Source organism: Drosophila teissieri, chromosome 3L (assembly GCF_016746235.2).
Source record: "Drosophila teissieri strain GT53w chromosome 3L, Prin_Dtei_1.1, whole genome shotgun sequence".
Classification (NCBI taxonomy): Eukaryota; Metazoa; Arthropoda; class Insecta; order Diptera; family Drosophilidae; genus Drosophila; species Drosophila teissieri.
In genome coordinates this window covers 21,070,993-21,098,031 of record NC_053031.1, presented here as the reverse complement: position 1 = coordinate 21,098,031, position 27,039 = coordinate 21,070,993, and the positions used below count along the sequence as shown (strand labels likewise).

The 27,039-nt window shown below is 44.4% G+C and overlaps 2 protein-coding genes across 2 annotated transcripts; one reads left to right on the top strand and one right to left on the bottom strand.

Annotated features, from left to right (window-relative positions):
- Positions 1-1,978: 1,978 nt before the first annotated feature.
- On the top strand, positions 1,979-26,193 carry LOC122615625 (fringe glycosyltransferase). The gene is made up of 7 exons (XM_043790643.1): positions 1,979-2,304; positions 7,682-8,086; positions 15,090-15,138; positions 16,315-16,417; positions 24,232-24,370; positions 25,204-25,378; positions 25,441-26,193. The coding sequence occupies exons 1-7, from the start codon at positions 2,173-2,175 to the stop codon at positions 25,674-25,676; spliced, it is 1,239 nt and encodes a 412-aa protein (XP_043646578.1). The 5' UTR covers positions 1,979-2,172; the 3' UTR covers positions 25,677-26,193.
- On the bottom strand, positions 22,887-24,232 carry LOC122615626. Its single transcript, XM_043790644.1, has one exon. The coding sequence runs from the start codon at positions 24,146-24,148 to the stop codon at positions 23,006-23,008; it is 1,143 nt and encodes a 380-aa protein (XP_043646579.1). The 5' UTR covers positions 24,149-24,232; the 3' UTR covers positions 22,887-23,005.
- Positions 26,194-27,039: the final 846 nt, after the last annotated feature.

Sequence of the window (27,039 nt, the reverse complement as noted above, 5' to 3'; positions counted from 1 at the left end):
TACGAGCTGTACATACGGAATTGCACATTAAAAATGAGCAATGGGAGTGGGCGGAATACGGAGGAATGGGGAGTGGGTTTCGAGGGTTCCGAGGGTTTCGTGGCAAGCGAGCGGTTGATTTCAGCCGAGCGATGTCTTTTTCTGTGGCAGAACAAGGTTGGAATGGCCTGCGTCGCCGCTACCAACGTCCCTGCACTGCTAGAAATACCCAAGTGAAACCAAATCTGAAAACTAATACACAGTATAAGAATCGAAACTTTAGTTCGTTAGCACACTGCAGAAGAATATTCTAGGTTCTATGTTTATTTCACATGATAATAAAAACTCGATTTCAACTGCGTTAAATTAAGTTTTTCTATTAAAAGGCTTTCAACTTCGGATTTAGCTAGTTTAGTTTATATATTTAGTTTATATATTTATATATAACTTATTTGGAGTCTTGAACCATCTTGAAAGTTGTTGGATTAAAGTGTTGGATTGATTTTTAAGCTGAATGTAAACCCTATTTAAGGTTGCATTTGCTTGCATGCTGTTAGGAGCGAATTAAATATGAATTCAGTATTTTCTTGCAGTGCACCGTCGACTCTGCTTAATGCAATTCAGGCGAAAGGCGCACAAAGGGACAGCGAACAAGATGCCGAGTTGCTGATTGTGCGCGCAGCGAAGTCGACGCAGGCAGAGGCGGCCGCAAAAGCTTTTGTCGCCGCCACAAACATGGAATATGACAAGCTGGTGAGGAGCAGGATGGGATTCGGATTGGGATGGGTTGGGATCGAGCTGAATGGGCTGAGAGCAGCAGAAGCAGCAGGAGCAGGAGGAAGAGCAGGAGGAGCAGGAGGAGCAGGCGGCGCAGTGAAAGGGGGGAGATACTGGATGGTGCCCGGCATGCAAAGCATTGTCAAGTGGGGAGCAGGCCAAGTGCTACACAAAAAGCGAGCGACAAAGAAACGTTGCAGAACGCTGCCGACGCACATGAGATGGGGATGCATTTGATGCACGGAGCGAGCAAAGGATGTAGATTAGTAAACTAATAGGTTGAACATTTTTTTATAAAATGTTCTTTATTTCTGTAATTTATATACTGTTTTTTTTCTTTCAAATAATTACATTTTATACCATACTATACTATCCACTTAACCATACAGTTTTCCACAGGCTCACACGATATTTAAAAGGTATAATATTTATGTAAAAACCCCTGTGCTCTCTGTTTTTCAATGAAAACTTAAATGCTCGTAAATTCCTCTACTTATTATTCCGAGTGTAGTTTTTTAGTGTGTGTAGGCTTCCCTGTGTGGGCAGGGTAAAGAAGCCAGGCGAAAGAGCGATGGGGAGAGCGAGAGACAATGGCGACAATAAAAATGCGATCGCACAACATGCTCCACAGATAAGTTAACGCAAAGTGACAACGTACAACTTTTAATGGAATTGTCGTCGCCGAGGGGCGGTGGGGCGTGGCAGGGGTAGTTGGGAGGGGAGTGGGGATATATGTATATAACAAAGCCAAGAAGTCACCGCATTTGGAGCGCTGCCAAGTCAGTTGGGCTATGCTTACTTTAAGGATACGTCCGCCAACTGGAAAAGGGACCTTCAAAGGCTGTCTTATACGATTCCGAATCCCCGATTCCGATCAGAAGTAGGCGAGGTGGGGGGGGGCGATACACGAGCAAATCAAAATTGCCTTCGGCAGCTACTGTGGCACAAGCTAAAGAGAGAGAGAGAGACAGAGCGAGCGGCGATCGGATTCGGAGAGAGCGCCAGCTGCTCCCATTGGAAAACTGCAGTTGCAGCGGCTTACGTTTCCAATTGGAGCAGCTAAAGAGAAATCTCTCTCTCTCTCTCTCTCTCGATACTCTCACCGCTTACTGGTCTTTCTGGTTTTTGTTTTGTTTACGATTTTCGCTGGAAGAAGAGAGCGAGCAGAGCCGCCAAGCCAACTCGAATCGCGCTTCCACAATCAGTTGCTTTCCAAGCTTGCCACAAGCAAGACGTCAGTGCGCGCGTGCTGCGAAATCGAGAATAACTCAAGAAATCGTAATTTCAGACATCGAGTAGAGTAGAATTCATACGATCAAGGAAAAGAACCACCTGATATTGGAATATATAAATATAAAACCTGCCCAGTGATCGAATCGGCGGTGCTTCGATGTGCGCGTAGTGGTCCGTAACCGTATGATGAGCCTGACTGTGCTCTCGCCACCGCAACGTTTCAAGCGAATCCTGCAAGCCATGATGTTAGCCGTCGCCGTCGTCTATATGACCCTGCTGCTCTACCAGAGCGCCTACGGATATCCGGGCATCCAAGTGAGTTGCGAGTTCGAGTGGGCGACACATTCCCAGTATGCGTGGGTGTTGTTAGCGCTGCGAAACTGTCATACGTGTGTGCTCCAAGCTGATCTGCATAAGTTGCAACGCTGCACAGGCCAGCCAATTTGCATTATCCCCCTTTGATTCCGACCCCGATCCCGATCCCGATCCCTATGCCGACGATCCCGATCGACGTCGATTCGTGCACTTTCATAAATCAACGCCGGCGACTTGCGTTTTGCAGCTGCGCATGCGTCGAACGTCCGGCTTTGGCCGTTAAAAAACCTTTTACGCCCTTGCCTTGCATATAAAACAGTTTCGGTGCTTGGCTTTTTGCGCTTTTATACCCTAATAGGGGGTATCATAATTAAGCGCAAATGTTGGCTGGGAAGTGTTTAAGAAGGATATACCCTACGATTGCTGAGGAGGATCGGTATAACAGAGCATATGTTTGAACCTAGAGACTTGGTTGCTTTAGAAATTGTGCTGAAGATGGTTCAGGTAGTGTTGAGCTTAGTGGTTTGTTTCTTAAGTCCTTTCTAAATTTGTGTGGATTCTAATCAACCTTGCAGTTGATTTATTCAAGGATTCCATTCTATTCTGTTCTATTAAAGTTGATGTTTAAAGATGTGCTAGCATTAGCATAGCGTTATTGGAATCTGACAATATACTTGATATATGTATTTTTAAGTCACCTTTGGCAATCCTTCCTAGAACGGATAGTTCTCCCTCGTCATTCTCAGTCCCAAGAGTATTCCCAGTTTCGATTACCGAGAGGCAGTCAGCCTTGCCTGAATTTCTTGGTTTGCCGTCGGCAGAGCGTCGCCAAAGCTTTCAGTTGCCCGATTGCAGGGCATGTCAGGGTTCTGAGCCCTGTCTGCTCTGCCCATTTATTATTGTTCTCTTCTTACTCTTGGTTTTTGCACACATTTTTGGGTATTAAAATATTGTGTGCTAATATTACCAACGTGTGGGTTGCGAGGGGGGAGGTGAGTCTCGACGGACTCGTCCAGTGAAGAACCTTGTCAGTTGGATCACAGATATCAAATAGTTGAGGTCCGTGGGAATTGGCTTACTTATGTAGCTTCGTATTGCATTCCAAAATAGTAGAAGAATCGGTATTCCTGTGACTTCTTTTGGCATGGTTTTATTTATACAGGCTATTTTTAAAACCCCTGAAATTGGAATAAAGTATGCATGTGCCCACCGTCTTGGATTTCAATACTTTATGAACTCTTCAAATGAATTGGCGACAATAAGAAATAGGTAAACAAAATCCGAATTCCTTTTTTTTCTTTCAATTTCCTTTAATTTCCTTAATTAATTTCTTTATTTGCTAAATGATGCCGCAGTTATATCTTCTGCTGACAAAACTCCCTAACTAAGCCTTACATTTTTCATTCCATCGAAGATCCAAGGCAACAGAGCTAAGAGCTCATAATTGAATCAGCTGCAGCATCCTCAAAAATACCCATGTAGTCCCCTGGCCCATTCACCACCTTCCGGCTCCTCAATTTGCAACTCAATTGCCCAACTTGGGGGCTTGGGGGCTTCTGTGAGTTGGTGGAGGCTCCTCTGTAATGTTTTCGCATGCTGCTTCTAGTGTAATTAAAAACTTTATGTTGTTTTAATTCGGACAATGTTGTTGACGTTGTGGCTCTTCCAGTTGCTCCACTCTTTTTTTCTGCTCCGGGGCTAACCGGAAACTTGGCAGGAATTAGTGCTACACACATCGCACTACTAAATGCTGAGCCGGATAAAAAACTGTCGACAACTGCTGGCTTGTTGTTTGTTCTTGTTGCTCTTGTTGGTCTTTTCAATTGAAGTTCTGTCCCATCGGAGGTCTGTGACTTGTCCCAGTTCAAAAAACTGCATGCCAAGTACAATTTGCTTAATTCTTTTCGTACTTCGTATATGAGTGTTCTCTTTTTGTTCCTAAATGTTGCGCAAAAGTTGCTGCTTGTTGACTTGACTTGTCTTGGCTCGATTCTTCGAACTGTTGAACAGTTAAACAGTTGACTGGACACATACTCGCGCTAAACTGGGCTTGGCATTCGTCTGATAAAGCAATAATTTCGAAATTAGGTGGGGGTTTTCATGGGGGCCTCCGAAAGCCCCACAAACCCCACAAACCCCACCTATCCAAGATTCCCAGTATCTGATGTCTCATGTACAGTTGCAACTCACGTCGCCAGGTCGCCAGGTTGGCATGTCGCGTGTTGCTGACGCATAAATCATAAATGAAACGAAATGAATAATAATCGTCAAACGATTTGGTTGTTTATGAATTTCTTTAAAGTGGCGCGCCAAATGGCCATCAGTTGCTGATTGATTTGTGTAGTTTGTTGTGGCTACACTGGGATCAACATACTGATGACACAAAGATATAGATTATAGATTACTTACTAGCATTTCAGAGATATGAAGTTGCACAATAACGATTTATTCTATTACGAGATCCAAATTTTCTCCTAAATAGGTCGATTTTATTGGCCAGTAGGGACTTTCAAATGTTTTTTCCGAGTGCATGGTAAATACATAATAACATTAACAAACTCTTGAGCTGAGGAGCATGCAAATCAGCTTGCGGAAAGCAACAGCCACAATGAGCCTTCGAGGCAGCCAGACAGACAAAGACCACGATGATGATGATGTGATTCCTGTTTTCGGCCTGGTCAAAAGCAGGTGCCTACTCCTCACTTCCCATGGCAACTTGATGCAGCTGGTTGCAGCTACCTTTCCGTGCCCCTCGATCCGCAAAACCATCCTTCTGCGCGCCGCTCATGTAATCAGCCCGAAAAAGTTGACGACATTAAGCCGCGGAAGGCGCCTGATAAAAGGAGTAGTTTAGGCAGCTTGGCAACGGAGTAAAAGATACCCATATCTGGGTATCTGGGTATCTTTTGGTGGTCGCTTAATTGAGCCTGGATGCTCGGATGCTCGGAAGCCTGGCTGCTTGGCTGGTTAGCTGGTGCTGTTGTTGTTGTTGTGTGTATCTTATCTTAGATTCGTATCTTACGGATAATATTGTTAAACAGCATTTAATGAAGATTTTCCCGCTCGCTCAGCTGGAGGCGAACGAACGGTTCTGATTGCATTTTTTGGGGAATGCCTTTGATTTGTTCGATTTCTTCGATTTATTCGATTTCGCTGATTTATGTTTTCCGTTATGGCGACCAGAGTTTAACTCAATTAATCTTCACAAAGGTCGCCTGAGAGGGGTAGATTCCATTTGGCGCCCTTTCATATTATTCACTCGCACCTCTTCACTCGATTCTTATGGTTTGCTCGTTATTAATTGACATGGAAATGTTTATAAACATATTAATCACACGGCTAATGAAGCATTAGTCATTCGAGTGGGCGTGGTGGGGGGCAGCTGTTGCTATTGTGTAGACCGTGTTAAATTTGTTTTGGATTTTGGGTTTGGCTTTATATCTATTGAATCACCTTTCACCCGGTACTTGTATGTAGTACACTCAAAGAAAAAATTGCAGCTCTATTCGAAAATAATGGATTCTCTTGTTTAATTTAAAAGGTTACTAATATGGTAATGAAATAAAGGTGTTCTAATGAAAAGTGATACCTTTTAAAGACCAATTAGACACATTAGCTTTTAGCAACTTTTTTCATACTATTTATTTTTTTGGCATTCTTTTCTGTACGTTTTTTTGTTTATTGTATTTTTATCTTGTAGTTGTACAATGCGCAGGCGGCCTGCATATATGGGCACACGTGTTTCTGTACTTCCAACTGAATCAGAATCCGCAACTGTAGCTATATGTATCTATGTATCTGTATCGGGGCTTGTTCAGTTTCATCACGTTCGAGTAATTCGCAATCCCCACAAAAGTGTCACAAGGCATTGCTGTCTTCGTAGTCCGTAGTCCGTAGTCCGTGTACTTGATTTGCATACTTGTACGGTTAAGCCACTTGCATCATGTCGGGGATTGGAAAACTGGCGCACATTCTAATCCGATCCAAACCTTGAATTTACGGAACCCGCTTAATTGAAAGAGGCGTTCTCTGCGTTATATAACCAAGTGGCTTTCACTGTTTTGGCTTTAACCCGAATCCCTCACTCAAGTCACGACTTCTCTGCTATCTTTCTTGAGCAAATCTCCAATGCGATTTCCCATACTCGCAATTTCTGCCGCAGCCAAATTAATATTTCAGCAATTTAATTGCTTCGGATTTTGAGTTTCGGTTTCCCATCGGCGACGACGGCAGTTTACACCTGCCACTGTCATCGTCTCACTCCCGATTTCCTCATTAGGGAGCTGCCATTATATTGAACACCGTTTGGCTGTCGATCGTGCGGCCATAAAATTCTATGAGCCAAACTTGTGGACTGGCTATCAACGAGACAATATCGTGTGAAGCAATATAAGCCAGCGGGATCCAAAGAGAAATCTCTTCTTTTTTTGGCGGGACAAAGCGGGGAAGATAGAGCTTAGATTTATAGCGGAAGTTGCCTTACGATTTGCATAGAGTGTTAGAACTGGGATGTCTTTCGCCCGCGGTATTTCCCATTCGAGCAGACCTTTATCTGCGGCTCAATCGAGGCAAAACTCCACGCCCCACCTGTCCCCATTTTCGTGGAGGGCCATTAAAACGAGCAATGGGGGAAACTCTCAAAGAAGACCAATTGAATAATAGCCGACAACAAAAGCAAATGAACCTGTTATCAGTGGAAATTAATCAAGCAGTTCACTCCGACTCAAAGCAATCTCAGTGGGTTTCTGCTCTTCCTCTTCCTCTAAACATCCCTATTCCGATTCCGATCCCAATCCCAATCACAATCCCGATCCCCGGTTACAATCCCAATCCCAATACCAGTCCCAATCCCAATCCCAATCCCGATCCCATTTTGTTTGCTCTTACTCAGCATTTATGGTGGTGTTGCCGTTGTTTATTTTGCCTGCTGCCGCTCATTTGTTTGCCATTGTTGTTTGCCATTGAAGTTCGCCTTTGTTTGCCAGGTGAAAATGCACGAAGATGAGTCTGGAGAGGAATGGGAGTCCCTAGTCCCCAGTCACCAGTCCCCGTTCCAGCTGGAGTTCGAGTTGAATGTCTCCGATAGAGCGGGGGCGTCTTCATCTTTTTATTGCCCTACGTGCGATTTACACAACAAATTTACATTACCCCACGCCACTTGCTATATTTCTTCCGGCTCACACTGGGAAAAACGGGTGTCTTTCTTAGAACACCAGGGCTTAAGATTTAGTCTTGGAAAAAGTTGTTTTTTTTTTCAAGTCAATGACTTCTCAAACTATACATAGATAGTTTCAATTATTCTGGAAGAACTTGCCCATTTACTTTTACATTTGTAATTATTGCTTGCATGAGCCTAACGAGTTTTCTCTCTCTGCAGGTGCCGCACAGCCAGGTGGATGCCCTTTCCAGCGAAGCCCTGACCACACACCGCGACCAGCTGCTGCAGGAATACGTGCAGTCCTCCACGCCCACTCAGCCGGGGGCGGGAGCTCCGGCTGCCTCGCCCACCACGGTCATAATCCGCAAGGACATACGCAGCTTCAACTTCAGCGATATCGAGGTCAGTGAGCGGCCCACGGCCACGCTGCTAACCGAACTGGCCAGAAGGAGCCGGAATGGGGAGCTGCTCCGCGATCTGTCGCAAAGAGCGGTGACTGCGACACCCCAACCGCCGGTCACCGAATTGGATGACATTTTCATCAGCGTGAAGACGACGAAGAACTATCACGACACCCGGCTGGCGTTGATCATCAAGACCTGGTTCCAGTTGGCCCGCGATCAGGTGAGTCTGCCACATCGATCTATCGATCGGCGATTAGCTGGAGCTAATTTGCTGCCAGGTCGGCGGGTGGGCGACAATTGGCTAAGTGGGGTGAGCTCCAAAGGTTGGACGAGATCTGCTTGCAAGATTTGGCAACTCTGGCTTGGGCTTGGGCTTGGCCAATTTGCATAATGAGTTTTTAAGCTGGCGGGAATTGATTTGATTCCTTTGGTTCATTTTATGTCTGGCGATTTATGATTCTTTTTTTTGGCGATCGCTTAATTGGCCATAAAAATGTCTTCATTCATTTGGGGCTTACTGACTACGAACAGGGTTAATAGCATTTGTTTTTGCTTTGCCATAACGATCGCTTATGTTTAGGATTTCATTGAGTGCTAAACTGCTAAACTGCTAAACCGAAATATAATCGAATTTCGTGCGGTCAGAGAGCTTCATGTTGTGAAAGGATATTTATTGTAGTCATTGTTCAGTTTGGTTGCTGTTGTGGCAGCAATATCGTCTGAACCAAGTGCCAACTTATGCAAAATCACGCGTCACAAATGTGTTTTGTTATTGTTTACACAAAACTGCACTCGTCCCCTCCATTCGACGTTCCTCGCTGGCATTGCAGCCAAGCAGCAACATCACCACGGCACAAAAGTAAAACCAAAAAAAAAAACATGAACCGAAAACACAAATAAATAACCCCCGAGGGAATATGCCCGTGTGTGTACAGTACCTTTTGGAAAATTGTAAAAATGCTTGACGAGCACGTTTTCAACAGCAACAGCAATAAAAGGGGTTTTTCCCCTCCTATTTGCAAACCCCTCAGGAGCGGAAAGAAGCTTAAAAAATAAAAGAGCGTTTTAAACTTTAAAGCCTTTTTTATTTTAGGTGGAAACTGTTATCGTTTGTGCCATCGCCATCGATTGGCTGCCACAATTTGCACACTAAACGCTTGGGAAACATTCACCCTGCAACATGCAACATGCAACATAAGTCGCGTCTGTGCACTTGCAATATTTGGCAGCATCGACAGCAACATATCGCCGGCAACAATTGGCCAGCTCCTCTCATCTTTTTCCTCGATTTTCTTTCGGTTGTGGCCAATTATTTTGATGGAAAATCTGTGCCCCATGTTGTTGCACGTCATTTGCCGTGTGGTTAACAGCAATGTGGAGCAGCGACAGGCAACAACTCAAAGTTGCGTTCGATTTGATTGGCTGCGCAGGCAGCAGCGTTTGAAAACAATTTGTTGTAATTGCTAGTTGCAGCTGCTGATGTTGTTGTTGTTGTTGTTGTTGTAGCTGCTTTTGTTGCTGTTGTCATTGTTGTTGGAGCCGTTGATTAATGTTTTGTGTGTTGTTGTCAAGACAGCGCCCATAAAAGGGCAAAGCCTGACTTAGCGAACCCGATGTCGAATCAACGCTGAACTTGTTTTTTGAGATGGCTCGGATTGGGGATCAATTGGGTTGTGGGTACTCTTCCTTTGTGGGGAGTGCGTACAATAACAATCTAAGGTATCCGTGGGGAGCAACTTTTACCGTCGATTAAAGCAGAATTTGGGCTTCGCCTGTTTGTTAGCTGGAAATGTTACTTTGCAAGGATTTCTTTGAGAAATAAATGGGAATTTATTGTACAAATAGTACATTTGGTAAGAAATTTTCAAGAGAGCTATTTTATACCTAAGAATCGGGACTACTCTTCAAATTTGCTAGCTCCTAAATAAAGTATAGATAGCAAAGAAATAGGTTTTACTCATATGGAAGATGTCTTGTAACACCAACGAATGTTTAATACATACAATTTTGTAAATAATTAATACTACGGTATTGTTAATAAGCTATATTATAACCAATTCTTTAGAGATTTATTTATTTACCACTCGAAACGCGGCAGCCGTATTTTCCATTAAAGATCGAGAGATCTGGTACTTGACAATACCCCCTTTCCACCCAATTGCTTGTCGGACGTTTGATGAATGATTCAAATTTTTCATGCTTACAAATGAGCATAAATTACTGTAAACAGTTTTGGCCAAAAATGGAGAGCCGTAACTGCAGCTCGACTTTGATTGAATGCCCAATGCGGCTAAGACAAGGAGGGAAATCGTTTTGCATTTTCGTTTTTTCGTATTTATTCCCGCTTGGATATTTTCCACTGACTTTTGCCTCGACCTGCTCTGACTTTGGACTAGCGTTGGCTACCAGATTTCCAGTTTTCCGCAGCAGCTCCGATTTGCATGCAACCAACAGCGGCAGCAATCGCAGAAGTCTTTGCCTCATTTGTTGGGGCAGCGGACGCATGTCAAATGTCAGCACTGGATCTCTGGATCTCTGGATCTCGGAATCCCAGTCTACGGATAGATCGGCGAACACGGACTGACAGCTTGTCCACGGAGTGTTCCTGTGGGTGGTTGTCTCGATTTGCTTGTCTAGATTGAACATTTACTTTTAATGAAGCTTCAGTTTTGGCTGCCTGACTTATTGCTTGATTGATTCGCATGGAAACGGAACCAGTTAACCACTTTGCTTCTTCTTTTCTCGTTGATTCTGGGAAAAACAAGATTTCTTTAAAGCTCGTCGCATTTTATTAGGCTCACTGTAGTTGCTCGCCGGCTCCCTGGAAAAACAATGTCGTAAAACGCAGATAGACCACTCGGTGCTGATATTCTTTGTTGCTTTTTTGTGATGCCGGTCACCAGTTGTGGCTATTAAATTCTAAACGCGCCATGTCCCAGAGTTGCGGCTTAAATCTCATAAACTCGGCTCCTTTGCTGGCATTTCTGCGCTTTAATGTCGCTACTCTGAGTTTGAGCACGGCTGAATCACTGGCCTCCAAGCACATGGTTCTGGTTCCTAGTTCACGGTTCTTTGACGTTGACAGCCATTCCCGTCCAGGCCCCATGATGAATCACCAGAAGGCCCACTGTATGAAGTACTGCAGATCTGGTTGTGTCAGCTGCTCATAACGCAGAACATGGAACTGCCATCCGCACTTCGTCCGACCTTTGGTTAAGTATTTAAGCGTTTATTTGAGCTGCTCTGGTTAGATTTGGATTCGGATTCATTCGGATTATTCGGAACAATGTGTCTAAGCATGCGATGCCAATCAAAGGCCAATTAATGACTATAGTCGTACCGAAAGTGTGCCGCCAACGCACGAGATACAATTCAAAACCAAGCGAATGTTTACGGAGCAGTTGTTCCATACAGTGGGACATGACGCTAAAAAGCTTATATAAATATATAAGATACATAATAAGATTTTTCTGTGTTAAATGACAAAATTTTTGGGGTAATGCTAATCTTATGATAAATACTCGAATGAAAACTGTGTTCAGCACTAGTTTTTGTGCATTATTGTTGATACTGAGAGCGACGGTATAAAACGCATTCATGGGCTATCGTATAGTAACAGCCCGTGCCTGAACTTTTGCGAGGCCTTTGCTCTGTTTGAGTTGTGCTCTCAATGCTCTTCAATTGAATTCAATTCGCAATAAATTGGAATTTCAATTGTTGCTGGCGGCGACACAATTTCGTCAGATGTCCATCCATCCAACCAACCAAGCGACCAAGCGACCGAGCGACCCGCCCACCCAACTCATCTCGTTTTTTAACCCTCAAAGGCCCGCATGCAACTTCCTCTTTAATGGTTCTTTGCTCGTTGTCACATTTCATATTTGCGCTGTGAACATATCAGCATGCACATATCCACCTCATATAAATGGGATGGCATGTTCTGTTGATCCACAGAACAGCAGAGAACTCGATTCGAATTCGAATTCAAAATGTGCCGGTTGATTGGCTCTTAATCACTTTGCCATCGCATTAATTGAATGCTGAGTGGAATACCTCTCGGGATACCTCCTCTGTTCGATTTCAGAGAGTTGCTTTGACTCACTACAAATCAGGTAATTGATTCATTTGCTTCTTGCTGTGTCTCTTCTGACCATTTAACACTCAGTTGCCCAGGGCTAATGGCTCTTCAGGTGTAGAAAGATTTCAAGGCCCGGGGTCAGCAGGTGTTTTCGGGGGAGGGTGAAAAAACAAAACAAAACCAAAAAGAGAGAAAACCCAAAAACCCATAATTAAAATCCCATGCTTTGTGGTTTTTGGAGCTGGAGAAGATTACGCAAAATGCGAAACGCCCAGAATCTTGTGGTCGCTTCCTGAATTGAACGATGCGTGTGCGTAGCTGCTGATGAGCCTATAGTTATGGGAAGCACTTACGTCTACGGAGGGGTATGACTTCTTCGGAATAAATTATGGTTTTTAAACGGATTTTTTTGTAGGTACAAAGAGGTTAATCTTCAGGCTGTTATCGAGTATTTAGGTTCAAGATTGAGTGCTTGGCATGACCTAAAACTGTTCAAAAACTGACCTCAGAATGTAGTTGAACTATTTGCCAAGTTATTTGAAAGATGTAAAATAGTATGTGGTAATTTGTCATTCTTTTTGATCTTGTCTCGACTCATCGTGAAATTGTAAACGTATAACAAAGTTATGAGCTAAAAATTAAGTTGTATAACTTTTTATCACCACCCAAAGCGGCATTGGTTAAATTAATACTGCCCAAAATTTTGCCATCTAAATCTGATGGGTTTTTTACTAGCTTGGAAACGGGTAATGGGTAACTTCCTAAATTCGATCAATAAATCCATTTTCCGTCTATCCAGCGGCAACTTCATTGGCAGTCTCGACGAAATTAGTCACATCCCTGAGACTATTCATTTTGGCACAACTTTCACTTGGACTTCGAGGTGCATCGGACAGTTTTTGGAAAAGCATATCCATTGTCCACGCCCCCTGCCCATACATTATAATTTTCCGTATTTTCCTTCGGCTTCGGCCAGCCGCCAATGCAGAAAAATGCAGACAAAGCCGCCGATCCGGTGGTTTATTCGGAATCGCCGAGTTGCTCAGCGTGGGCCTGGTCTAGATGTAAGGCCAGCTGCAACCGCAGACCAAATGCGCGGCTAGTTGACCGCACCCCACGTGCTCTCCAGGTGAGGATTGGGCGCATTGAACGGAGGGGATGGGAGGGGTTTTTGCTGGGGTGGGCATTAAATTTTAGCGCGACCGAGAAAAAACAAAGCACATTGGTAAGGGGACGGCGAGAGCCAACGGCCAAAAATGCTTGAATGGTTTGTCCAAATGGTTGGCCACAGTTGCCTTTGGCCCGCAGCTGCAGTTAGAAACGCAGACGCCATTGAAAATGCATTGCTTGTTGCGGCTTTTGCTCTGTTGGCCAAGTGGAGCTGCAGCTACAGCAACAGCAACAGCAACAACAACAGCCACATCAACTTAAAACAACGGCTAAAACTGAAGTTGGCCAACTGGTGTGGTGTTTGGCTTGTGCTTTTCCTGGGCCGCCTATTTAACTGTTGGCTTTTTCCCTCTTGGGCGCCGAAAACATAACGAATTGTTGTGGCAATCGCTTCGTTCCAATTGAGTGCATGCCACGCCATGAAAATCCGGCAAAACTCTGCAGATTTCTGCTACCAAGTGTTGGCCAAAGTTATGAAGTCAATATACTTCGTCTGGACTTTAAGCGATTTACAAGAGCACATTAATCTAACTACAAATCTATGGAAAATCTTTATATGACACATTGTGCAGCAATCTTAGATAACACGGCGAAATTGAAATGAAATGTAGGTGCTCAGATTGTATTTTTTGGTTTGCAAACCCAGCCATGTTCGATTCTGTATACTTTGTCATTCAACCTTCAATGGCTTGGCATCTCTACTGGTTCAAGAGACACTGTTACTCCCTGATTTCTCCGGCTTCGCATTTCCAATAGCTTCTTTCAATTACTTGGGCGTTCTAAAGAACTCTATTTATGGGACACTTCCATCAGAGCGGCCAAGTTTCGCCATAAATTTGCGAAACACGTTGTAATGCTGTTTGTCAACAGTTGGAACAGTCACATAAATTAAAAGCTAGTCAAGTGCGGACTGCAACTGCAGCATCTGCAACACCAGCAACAGCAGCAACAATAGGAGCAACTTGCAACAACAAGCCGGCAACATGGTGTTAACATTTTTCGCCCCAAAGCGGGGAAGCATCCCGACGACTCTCTCAAAAGAAAAAAGTGGAAAAAGTGAGCTGGAAAAGAGGAAATCTCGTAAAAATCCATGAAAATTCAGCGACGTCGATGTTGCTGGCTTGTGCTGGTGTGTTGGATGTGTGTGCCTTCCAATGTTGTGGATAAAGAACTCCAGCTCCAACTCCAGCTCCAACTCCAAGTGGAGGCGAACTGGCTAACGTTGACTTTCTAACTGTTACAAGTCGTTGCTCAAAATGCTTGTGGAGCGGGCGTATTGTTTGCCCAAGTTGTTGCCGTGCCTCTTACTTCGCAAAACGACGACAGCTACATGGCCAACAGCAACTTGGCTAACAACAACAGCTATAACCATGGCTATATAGTCCCGTTCGTGTGCTTGTCAAAGCTTTAAAGCGATTTTCGCCTGATTTGACACAAAGGCACAGGCAAAAAGTTATTAAGGGAAAACGAAAACTGGAGCCAATTGAGTTGTTGGAGTAACAAATTTATTAAGACCAAAGACTTACAAGCCCTTGGGGCAATGTCGCGAAATAGATTTTGTGGCTCGGATGGAGATTTTGTGCTTGGGTTGGAGAAAGCCACTAATGAGCGGGAAACACATTGTGTTCTACCTCCTGAGAATTCAGAACCCTACCGCAGTCAGCGATGCATAAAAAAGACGCTTCTTCTGTGGGCCTTTTTGCTTGAGTTATTTCTTGGACCGCTTTTGAAGACATCAGGGTGTGTGGGAATTTTGTTATCTGATTGCCGGACGCTTTCTTGTAAAAGCTGCTGACCAAACGCGTTTTTTGTGTTTGAATAATTATGCCGTCGTCTGAAGAGTGAAAAAAGTAGGCTGTTGACTGCAAAGACTACAACGTTTCCCATGCTACGATTTCTTGTAATTTACATGAACCGCAATTATGCAAATATCGATCGGAGCGACTAACTTGATTCCCTCTCCTTTATTTTACAGACCTGGTTCTTCACGGACATCGATGATCACTACTATCAGGAGAAGACAAGTGAGTAGAGGAAGCCATTAGTTATTTAACCGATTCCATCGTGATGATTTTATTTTGTCTTATTTTTATTGTTGCCCAAAAATTATATTTCCAAGCGAGGGAGAAAATCGAATTTATCACAAAAGAAGAACAGCCTTTTACCTGGCCAAACACCGACCGACCGACCGACCGACAGACCGTCGAACCGACCTCTTACCTTTCGATCCCGATTTGGAACCCAAAAAATCAACCCGATCCCTCGCCTTTTCAATCCGTTGCCTTCGGTTTGGCCGTTCTCAATTAAGTTTCACATCAGCCAAGTGCCACGCCCATCGGCACCGCCTAATATTGGCCACTGTCTGGACCATCCGAAAACCGATTAAAGTTTATAAATTCCATATCCCATAGAGGAGCACAGCGAGTGAGGAAGCTTCATCACTCACCCGCATTTTAATTGAATTGCAGCCTGGGCTGCGCTTCGATTTTCTTGGGCTTTAATTAAAAAAAAGTTCAAATTTCAATTTCGCTCAAAAAATTGTATTTCCATTTTGCATACTCCAGCAGACAGTGGACCGAGGATGGAGAACGCTGCAGACAGAAAACTCAGACCCCAGAACCTAAGACCCCAAGACGATCTCAAGTTTCGCACACAAACTCAGATACAGACATGCAGACCCATTTTGGTATTTTGATTAGGCCAAAAGGATTCGGCTAAACACGCTCGGGGATTTTGAGTTATGTGCAGAGCTGGCTGGACAAAGGATAAGTTCCAGTCCCCCAGTTGTCTTGTGTTTAAATATTTCAACAATTTTCATCCAATTAAGGCGCAAAAGTTTTTGTGCGTTGCTCTGCTTTTGCGCTTTTTATACGTATTTTTGCTTTTTTTGTTCGGGCATCTTTATCTGCGGCGGCGGCGGCGGCTGTCAAACGATACAAAATGTATCCGCTGGATATGAGCGGCATTCTCGGCTAACAAGCTACTGTTCGTTCTGGGGCCGCGAAGCCTGGTCTTTTAGTTAATTAACATAGAAGTGGGCCCACGGCCACCAGCCACCATCCACCATCCACCATCCACCAACCACCAACCACCAACCACCGACCATCGGCTCCTTCTGTTTCTTGCATTGGCCCGCTTAATTACCAATCTTTATCAGCCTTTTCACCTCTTTCCCTTCTTATTCTCTTTCCTACCTTCAGAGGGCCATCTCATCAACACGAAATGCTCACAGGGCCACTTTCGCAAGGCGCTTTGCTGCAAAATGTCCGCCGAGTTGGATGTCTTCCTGGAGAGTGGCAAAAAGTGAGTATTAGCCATACATTAAACTCAAACTTAGTTATGATAGATAATACCTATGGTGGAAATTAAATAGTTGACAACTGATATGGAGTGTATGTAGGCACCATTATTAAATAAAAAAGAAGATACTGAAGTACAAGTTGATATATTAGGAACGATATTGATGCTGAAAATCATTTATGTATATTCATGTATGAAAATGTCTTCACTTCGTAATTTCCCCTTGATTGGATATCCATACGTGTGCTCGGCTTCAATTTCACGCAGAATTATGGCGTTAGCTGGCGAGTTAAGAGGTCATGTTGCAAGTTGCATCTGCAGCACAGGGAGCAGCAGCATCAGCAGCAGCATCTCGACTGGCTCCCCTAAAATGTTGTCATATTTACAGGGCTTAATGCCCGTTCGATGCGTTTCTTCTGCACAACTTGAGAGAGAGAGAGCAATGACTCCTTGTGGTTAGCTGCTGCTGTAATAATAGACTTTAATGCTTTTAATAAGCGACCGCAGGAGAAGCCCATCATTCTATCCATGGGCAATACAAACCAATACAAACACCCAGTTCTCTGGTCCCCGGTGCTCTGTACTGTGCTGCAGCTGCCATGCGTTCTAATTTGCGCAATTAAGACGCAGCAGCAACATCCACTCAAAACTTGTCCAGCGACCGCAGTCCGAGAAGAAAGAGGAGCGGACCAGAAAAGACACTTCAACTAGCGCCCAAAGGAGCAGCCTAGAAATTCTTCCCTCCTTTATATTTTTCGCTTTTTTTGCGCTTATTTGTAATTACGCCGAACAGCAAAAGCAGCAGCAACTGCAGCCAAGAAATCTAGAACAACTTGGACATGCTTGGACTTCAGATGATGAGGATGACGAGACTAGCTGGGTTTGCTGCTGAGATGGGCTGGAATGGCATGGCTGGGCTGGCTTTCATCTTAAGTTGACTGGCCGTTTTGGCTTAGAACTTGAAACTGTCATTATGCGAGCGCGGAGCATGCAATCAATAGCAGCGGCAACAGGCACTACAACAAATTGTTGAAACAAAATAAATGGCCAGCAATGAAAATGTGCAGTTATGAGCAAGATGAGGCAGTGGCTGCTTCGGTTGCTTCGACTGCTGTTGTTTATGTTGCTGCTGCCGCTGGTGAGTCCCAGTCTCCGGCGAGTAAGAAAGCAAAAATGAGACTAAAAGAGATATGAAATGGTATCAGGTGGCACAGGAAACTGTCCGGGCATCCTTCTGGCTGATTGGCAACGTTTAAGAGCCGGCAGGCACCAGGCAGCAACAGGCAGCAACAGGCAGCAACAGGCAGCAACATCGAAATCCCAGCCTGGCCAAAGAAAAAGCCGAGCACAACATGAAAAAGAGGTTAATTAAAGTGCATTCGAACTGGCAATTATGCCACGCTGCTTTACTGCTTTGCTGCTTGTGCTTTGCTGCTTGCTGCTTACTGCTGTTCCTCATGCTGCCCCCATGCTTTTTACAACTGAATGTTGCTGCTGCCGCTGAACGACTTTTACGCACGGCAGCAACATGTTGCTCGCAATTGGATTCGGCAACCGTGGGGCGTCCCGTTTAAAAGTAGCAATATTAAATGCAAATGCAAATCCATCGGGTTGTTTTTAATTGCGAATTGTGAATGTGAATTTATTTGCCATAAAACATGAATTACTTGGCCCACTGTGCGGTGGCTGGAGGACTGCCTTTCGCTCGCCTTGAATGGCTAATTGCAGTTGCTGTTGCTGCCGTTGCTGGTGTTGCTGGCGTGGCTGGCGTGGCTGGCTGCTGCTGCTGTTGCTTGTCGGTGTTGGGTATCCATTATAATACCAAACAATTAGTGCAATTTAATTAAAATTACAGCAGCAACAATAGCAACTGCAAGTCATAGAGAGACAGACAGCTAGGCGATGACCTGGCCTGCCAGTCAAGACTCCATTGGAACTCCCACAAAAAACCCACAGCAGCAGCAATCATCAATTACGTGAGCATATAGAAATTCCAGGCCACGGAGGCGCCAAAGGTTCCATGAGCCCCACTGTGTGCGTGTGCGACATTTGCCTTTGGCTTAGGCCCCAATCACGGGGTATTTTTTTATTAATTAGTTTTGTGTGTTTTCTCGACGCTGAATTCCAGTCTCAAAGCTGCCCGGCCCGAACTAATCTCTTTCGATTTATTTGTCTCAAGTTCTTATTTATCTCTTGGCTGACTTGGGTGTGTGCCTTGTGCTGGCCACACCTAATGTGGCTGGCGAAACTTGTCAGGCAATTGTATAAACGGGCACTTATCTGATTGCAATTCGAGGCTGCCCCGCATCTCGCCATTCATTCGCATCTCACGGATACTCTCTCGCCGAGCGACCAAGCGACCAAGCGACCGAGCACGTTTCGTAATCAACATTTTGACATAATGAGAGCGCCTCTTTTCGGGAACCCCAGACCCTGGGTGTAATTACAACACGTAATATGCGTAATATTCACAGCATAAGATGTAAATGGGGCAAACAAGAAATGGTGCCGAAGGATCGGTTTGGGGAGCATCAATCAAGCCCCAGCTGATGATGATGATGTTAATGCTGCTGCATGCTACTCCAAAAGTAGTCTGTGGGTGCGTGGGAATTGGATTCGCTCGGTTTTCGATACGGTTCATCAAGGAAATTTCCCAGGGCAGGCGGCGACGCCGGGCCCTTTCTCCCAGCCGCACCGACTTGGGGTTAATCCCACATTGAGCCATAAAATAATAGAGTCACTCGCCATCGTACTCGCACTCGTATTGGTATATCCATCTATGGCTGCGACAGTTTTAATCGCGGTTTGATGCCACTAATGCACTTTGTTGGCTGGAGGGTTGCCTACATATGTGAGTGGGGAAATCCAGATGCTTATGTTGGCTGCAATGTGTGAGAAAATTTTCCCTCTTTTCCACGGTTTTTTTTGCGGCCAGGGGCAGCTATTTATAGAGAGAGTGAAGAGATGCGTGTGAAGCTAAACAGTTTTTCCTTTAAGGGGCGACCACCAACACGTCCCCTTCTTGCCGCTTAGAAACGCATCAATTTCATTTATTTGCCACTTGTGGCAGAACCACCACAACAATCCCAATTATTCAATTGATTCCATGGTGAAAGGGAGAACGCAAAATGCATTTGTTGACATTGTGTCGCCACATGAGAAACATTACAAAAAAAATGCTCAAATCTTGGTCGGAATTGTGGCAGCGGAAACAGGCAATTTCACTGCAATTGCAACAGTGACAGCAGCAACATACACATATGTATATACATACTGGAGTTGGACTAGGAAATGCAATTGCTACTCCACATCCGGGAAGTGGACTTGCACTGCTTTGGTCTACATTTCAATTAGCGCCTATCGCCAACACAAGCCCCACACCCACTCTCACACCCACAGAAATTCGCATAATCGCCGGCAATTGCCTTCAATTTGCGGGCTCAAGTGCGCGCATCCACAAGATATATAGATACAAAGATACAGCTTCTCTGTCCCAGAATTAATGATCTGCTTTGTCAGCCTCGGGAGAGACGCCAGTTGACAAATGCCTTTCAATTGCTTGTCCAGCCGCCCGGGAGAAATGCCTTTGTAGATGCGCAGGCGCACGGCTTTGTAGATATCTGACTCATTGGGTGCACAAGAAAATGTACTAAAATACATTTTAAAAAAGGATGAAAAAGTATCATATGTTCAAACACGGGTAATAAGTCAAATTATCTACTGTTGAACCATCTAATCGTTACAAAACATGATAAAAAATAATATGAAATACGATCACATAGATCATCATCACATGTCTGGCTAGCTACAATTTTATCAATCACATTATTATTTTTTTTCTATAAAAATGTATTAAGCATATATTTACTTAAAAATTGTGCACTTGAAGGCTACCACAACATGCACGGTGAAGTAAAAGCATCATTTTATAACGATTGCCATACATAAATGAATGTATCCATTTACACACGAAATTCTGTTTTCCCCTGTGCTTGGAAAGCTTTGATAGCTGCATTAAAAGGAAAAGATTAATTTCCCTCTTCGACTCTCGATGCAGTCCGTTAATGAGGCAAACATTTCGGCTGGCTTAAGTGGTCGGACGGCCGCTTAATGTAAATATCATGTTGTCTGCCCCCACAGCCACAGACATGCATAAATGACACATTGATTTGTATCAATCCGCGAAACGCGAGACCGAAAGATACTTTCTGCTGTTCAGGCAGATGACAGCTGACTTATTGCTAATTGCAGGCGAGCCTGTCCAAGTCTCATTTCCGAAATGGAGTCGACTTCTCGAGTCGAAAAACAAAACATCAACAGAAACAGAAACCGAAACCGAAACCGAATGAAATCAGTTCGTCATCGTCGTCTGACGAGGTTTTTGGCGATCGCTTATCTTTGGCCGGCTGTCAAAATACTTTTAGCGCGGCCTGCACGCTCGTTCGTTACTAAGTTGCCTTGCCGCTCTCTTAATGCGAAATCTATTAAGCCCGCGTGTTTTGGGCAGCCTGCCTGCCTGCAACTCCAGATATATCTCCTTTGGCCGACTTGAAGTGCCCCGTCAATCATTTTTTATTGTGGCCCCAGACATAAACTCATTTCGCTGCAATGTGGAATGACTACGCAGCCGCCAACGCCCCGCCAGCGTTTTTACTTATTTTTTGAAACTTTTTTCCTTATGTTTTAGTGGGTGAAAGGGGGTTAAGTGTGGGTCGGGCTGGATTTTTCAAAGCGAGAGCCCAGCTGGCGAACTGATCGAAATCTGCCCACATCAGCATCGGCTAAACCTATAGCTATGTACGAGTATATGCTATATGGCAGAGGCAGCTGCTGCAGCAGCGCGAATAATTGGAAAACGGCTATGGAAATAAACTAAAGTGTGCACTCGTTTCGCATTTCAGCTTATTCGCGGCCAACGGCCACACACTCCGATGCACTGGCAGAAATGTGCAAGATGTTTATTGATATTTGAAAAGGATTTTACTGAAAATAATATTTAGAGTAGCTCTGTTGAGATGCAACTATAATGAAGATTAGATAACAATGATTGTTTAATTAAAGAATGAAACTAAAGAAGGAATTTACATATATGACATACAATTTATATGAAAGCCAATGAAAAGAACATATTAAATTAAGCTCATGCATATAATTTTCTGCCAGTGCACTCTAGTGCAATCCGATTCAGAGAGAAACAAAGGAACAGAGAGCCGGCAAACCAAAAATAAACAAGCTGTGTTCGACATGGAGAATCAGAGAAAACCCCACATCAGCGATCCCCTAATTGATAACCCGAATCGAAAAAACCACCGAATGAAAACATTTTCATAAATGCCAATGAAATCAAAGAGGGGGACTGGCGTTAATTAAACGACAACAAACATAAACCAGCGTCTAGATTTCAATTTGGAAGCAGGGAAAGCAGCTGCCTATGAAAAGCGTATATGGGGACTGAAAAACGGAGGAGCTGTGCTCTGTGCATAATTAAGCAAATTAAACGCGCATTTTTATGCGTCACGAAGAAACTAAGGTTTGCCTGGGGGAGACATAGATGTCGGAGGGATAAGGAGGTGGGTAAAACTCGGGGAGTTGCGGCCTTTTCGCACAGGTATCGCATGTGGCAGCCGCAATAGCAGCCAAAGTCGTAGACAAAAGCAGCAACATCATACAGCCAGGCAACTTATGAATGCCAGGCTTTAGGAGTAGCATCAACTGAGTACCACACACACACGAGCTCCTCCTCCTTGTCTACTCTAGTCTTATGCAATAAAAATTATATTAAATTACCCAACAGACGCGACGACAAAAAGACCAAGACAAGCCAATCCTCCAAGTTCGATTCGATTTTATTGAATACTTACGAGCTCGACGAAAGTCGCTTAACCCCAAGAAACGTACGTTGTTAGTCGAAGAAGATAATACTCTATAGGAAAATCACCTAAACAGAAATATTATAACGAAAAGGAGCCATTTAAAGAAAGTCATTGTTGGATTAAGATCCTAAATGGTCCGACTTTACCTTAATATTCATTCAATATATATCACTTCTTAAACATATAGCATTTCTCTGCTAGATCTCCACAACATCACAACTAAAATATATGCTTTCAAACAGCAAAAAGCGTACTAAATCTGATTACTCGGAAATCCGCAGAGTATGACTTGCGAATTTCTCTTTTTCGAGCCTCGCCCTTCCGGAGCCCAAAGTCACCGATATCTTCCTAAGGGGATCCCCTCGACAACAGGGAATGCACCCATAGCAAACCGATGGTCGGCAAATGATGGTCAGCGTGGACCTCTCAGCTGCCGCTGGTCGCTGTCCGCTTAATGCCATCATTAGTCCACCGTGGGCTACCGGATATGGCTGATCGTTTGTCACTATAAAAACTGCAGCTGCACTCGTGGACTTGAGATCTTTATCTGACTTTACAGACATAGCTGCTACCTTCAACCCGAGTAATTGCAATCTAAATTAGTGCACTTCTTATACGCGGCTTAACGGACACAGCCTTGCGTTGTATTCTTTATTGCATAAACTAATCGATTTGGATGGCGACTAGCAGTAAGTTATACTAGTACTGGCCAGAGGGTTTAACCGGATATACAGGAATTGCGAACGCCATAGATGGCGTCATTAGCTTCGGGCAACTTGCAGACTTTTCCTGAGGCAGGACGACTGAGGCGATGTGCAAGGACACTCAAATCGAGATTGTTTACCCGCACCATTAAGGTGGGTTCCTTCTCGACGGATCTACAGACCACGGTCTTCTGGCAATTGACCGGTGACCCAGTCAACTTGGGAGGCATGTGCCTGACCGGAGCGTCGGGGAATAGTCCCATTGTTTGAGGACCCACTTCGACTCCCACTTTGGGACTATTACAGGATAGACAGCATAGCCCCGTATTGATAAATCCAGCGGCTCTGGGACATGCATCCTTATCCTCAATCAATCTCAGCCGGCGATCGATATCATCGAAGCGATCTCGTATATACTTCTTTAGAGCAGGCATATGCACCTTGTCCAGCTTGCTGTCCAGCATATCCTGCAGTTCCTCCATGGTTCCCAGGAAAGTGAGGTTGTATTCCTGAACTAGAGTCCTCAGACCCTCGATCTCCACCACACATTGCTTGACTATTTCCAAGCGGGTAAATAGAGCTTCGGTTTGTTTAAGAAAAGACTGAAGTGTAATGTAGAACTTCTCCAGCTTGAGGCTGACCTCCTCCATTCGGTTCAGAATCGGTGTGGCTATGCGTCGCATCAGCTTTTTCATAAAGTCCATGTTGCCCAATAGACTGCAGGCTATCTTGTTGTCCTCGTCGCAAACGGTGCACAGATCCTCGCAAGGAGAGGCGTACTGTTCGGCATGATTGATCTTGTACTTCTTGTCCTTGGCCTTGTTGCAAATGCGAATCTGCTGAAAGTGACACTCCAACTTGCACTCCAGCTGCTTGATGCGTTTTTCCAACTCCTGCACCTTGTCCAATTGCTCGGAAATGGGAACGATTGCCTCCACATCGAAGGGCAGTGGGGATATCTTGGACTGCTCGAGGATACGCTCCATACACTTGCCCTCGAAGCCACTAATCCTCACCATATCATTCTGGCAGTTGAGTTTCTTGAGAAGGACATTTATGAGACTTTGGAGTACAGCCACGTTTACGTGGGTCAACTCAGGCACACCCAAAGCAATCCTGGTCATTTCCTCTAGTGTTAAATCCACGTGAGCTGGCATTTTTGCGCGCCTTTAAATGTTAAGATATTTTAAACGAAATATAATAATTTTAGTTGATTGAACTCTCTGTTACTGTTTTCCAGGTGGTTTTGTCACTTCGACGATGACAACTATGTCAATGTGCCGAGGCTGGTCAAACTGCTGGACGAGTATAGTCCCAGTGTGGATTGGTATCTGGGCAAGCCGAGCATCTCATCCCCGCTGGAGATCCACTTGGACAGCGTAAGTGCAAATGCCAGTTATTTCTGCATATTTTCCTATATAGTTCGTAATTACAAGTCTGGCTGCGATCGCCTTTCTCCATCTTCTGGCCCGGCCCAAAAGCCGAACCGTGGCCGTTATTTATGTTACCACCAGGGCCATTTGTCTATGCCGCCATTTGGCTTCCAGCTGCCAGCGCAAGCTATCATTAATAACCGATATGATCTCGCGCGGCAAAAGAGTAACAGCAATAGCAATAGCAGCAGCAGCAGCACCAACCTGAATCCGAGTCCCAGTTTAAGTCCGAATTTGAACCCGTTTTCCAGACCGATCCATTTGAAATACCGCGAACCGATCCCGTAATGAATGTGCAGGCCATAGTTTTCTCGGCTTAGCCACGTTGGCCAGGGATGTGAGCAAAAGCAGCCAAGCAACGCAACTGCGTGGTCAGAAATCCGTTCAAAATCTGGCACACCAAGCCAATCCAACCCTGATCACAGCAGCGTGCATAATTAAAAAACCCCAAACTTTACGCTTCATTTGCGGGAGAAAGATCCTGTCGAGTCTCGGCTTACTTTTGGTCCAGACCCATGTATTAAGTTTCCAGCTCGCACATGTCCATTTACATGGTCAATTAATCAAGCCACGTTTCGGTCTTAAGCTTTTTTTGTTGTGTTTCAATTCGAGTCAATTTTCTCTGGGCCATTGCCAAAAACCAGAAATAAGGCGAAGGAAAAAGGATATTTATTTGAGTTTAGCCTTTGGTCCACTCATCCTCTTTTTTGGGGGACCCATTCATAAACCAGTTCTTCCGTTAATCTCGCCCCTCCCCTCCTCTTTCTTTCGATCTGCAGAAGAACACGACAACAAACAAGAAGATAACCTTCTGGTTCGCCACTGGCGGCGCTGGCTTCTGCCTCAGTCGAGCCCTGACTTTAAAAATGCTACCCATAGCAGGTGGCGGCAAGTTTATCAGCATTGGCGACAAGATACGCTTTCCGGATGATGTCACAATGGGTTTTATTATAGGTGAGTTTGCACGGAGTAAATGAGAAAAGACCCTGAACTTATATATTTAATTTTTTCAACAGAACACCTTCTGAAAGTGCCTCTAACCGTGGTGGACAACTTCCACTCCCACTTGGAGCCTATGGAGTTCATACGCCAGGATACGTTCCAGGACCAGGTGTCCTTCAGCTATGCTCACATGAAAAACCAGTGGAACGTGATCAAGGTGGATGGCTTCGATATGAAGACCGATCCCAAGCGCTTCTACTCCCTGCACTGCCAGCTCTTCCCCTACTTCAGCTTCTGCCCGCCCAGATGAACTGGATGATCCCGATCCGAAGTCCCTGGGGATCCTTTTGGCTGTTGCAGGCGCACGTCTGCACTTGGTCGGTTGTGAACCGATGGGGCAGGCGTCAAAATCAAATCTCGCCACTGTGATTTAACATTAAGTTTATGTATACGAGCAACGAAAGGTTCTTTGTATATATGTGTGTATTGAGCAGCTTTCAGCTGGACAGATGTGCTTCCTAATGGTATAAGAAATACTGTAGCTGTAGGTCTTGCAATTCCAACACTTCCAAGTGCTTCCCTATAGCGTTACACGCGATTCTTCCAATCGACTTAGTGCGTAGTTAAATTAATGGTCTAGTCTAGGTTTAAGATATCTTAGCTTCAGAGAGACCGCTTGACCCTCTGCTGTGTAATACTGTAATGCAGTCTAATGTTTGCCTAATCAAGCAAAATGCATGTATATAGTAGATTAATTAACTAAGCAATGTTTAAACCATTTTGTTAAATTTTAGTTTGCTTGAATAAAACAGAATATTTTATTACAACTTTTGTTTTGAAGATTGACTTTTCTAACATTGTGATAAAGTCCTGAAATATACTATATGACTGTTGTCAATTCATTTGGTAATGAGCTATCAGTTTAACAGTACTCCTCTTTGCGCTTCTCAATGTTATTAGGTGCGAAACAATTTTGAGAAATGTTAACAAACCTTTTTGTTGATGGTTTCTTAAAGGTAAATGGTTTTCAGAGTGGCTGACTCTGATTAAATATTCCAATGGATGACTGAATTTCTCATGTCCAAGTACATTTTGCCAAACATTTGAATGGCTTAAACTGCATCAACCAAAGAATAAATAAACTGGCACAGAATTGGCTTATAATGGTTTTTACGTCTGCTGCACTTGTATAATGTTGGCCATTAAAAATTCGAAAAAATGGCAGACAGAAATTCGGATTGCAAATCTTCCTCGAGGGTCCTTGAACCTCGATGTTTTCGACTTGTTAGCCCATCGATGTTACTGCGGTTGGCCGGCTTATCAGTTTCGTGTCAACGAACATTCTGTCTACTTGTTGTTCGCGCAGCTTCCTGCTGCTCTGCGCAGTTTGCATTTTTGCGAAAATTCGTTGTTAATTAACGCTAAAAGCCATGTTTAATCCGCTAAAGCGTTAACTTTCGGTCGATATGGATCAGAGACGGAACGGTACACGGTTCGCAGACAGCGCAGCGAGTGAGCCAGCGGCAGAAAGATAGACATTGACATGTCCACGTCGATGCCCGACGATGTCCATGTCCATGTCCTGAGCCAGAGCCAGAGCCAGAGACAATGCTCTCCGTCCGCCGACTGAGTTGAGGGTGCCCAAGCCTCCAATCCTCACGATACGGCATCTC

Bases quoted from the DNA above. Each gene is read 5' to 3' on its own strand.
- LOC122615626 (XM_043790644.1), bottom strand. From the start codon at position 24,148: ATGCCAGCTCACGTGGATTTAACACTAGAGGAAATGACCAGGATTGCT.
- LOC122615625 (XM_043790643.1), top strand. From the start codon at position 2,173: ATGATGAGCCTGACTGTGCTCTCGCCACCGCAACGTTTCAAGCGAATC. The intron at 15,139-16,314 runs GTGAGTAGAGGA...TCCTACCTTCAG, and splicing joins CTACTATCAGGAGAAGACAA to AGGGCCATCTCATCAACACG. The intron at 25,379-25,440 runs GTGAGTTTGCAC...TTTTTTCAACAG, and splicing joins CACAATGGGTTTTATTATAG to AACACCTTCTGAAAGTGCCT.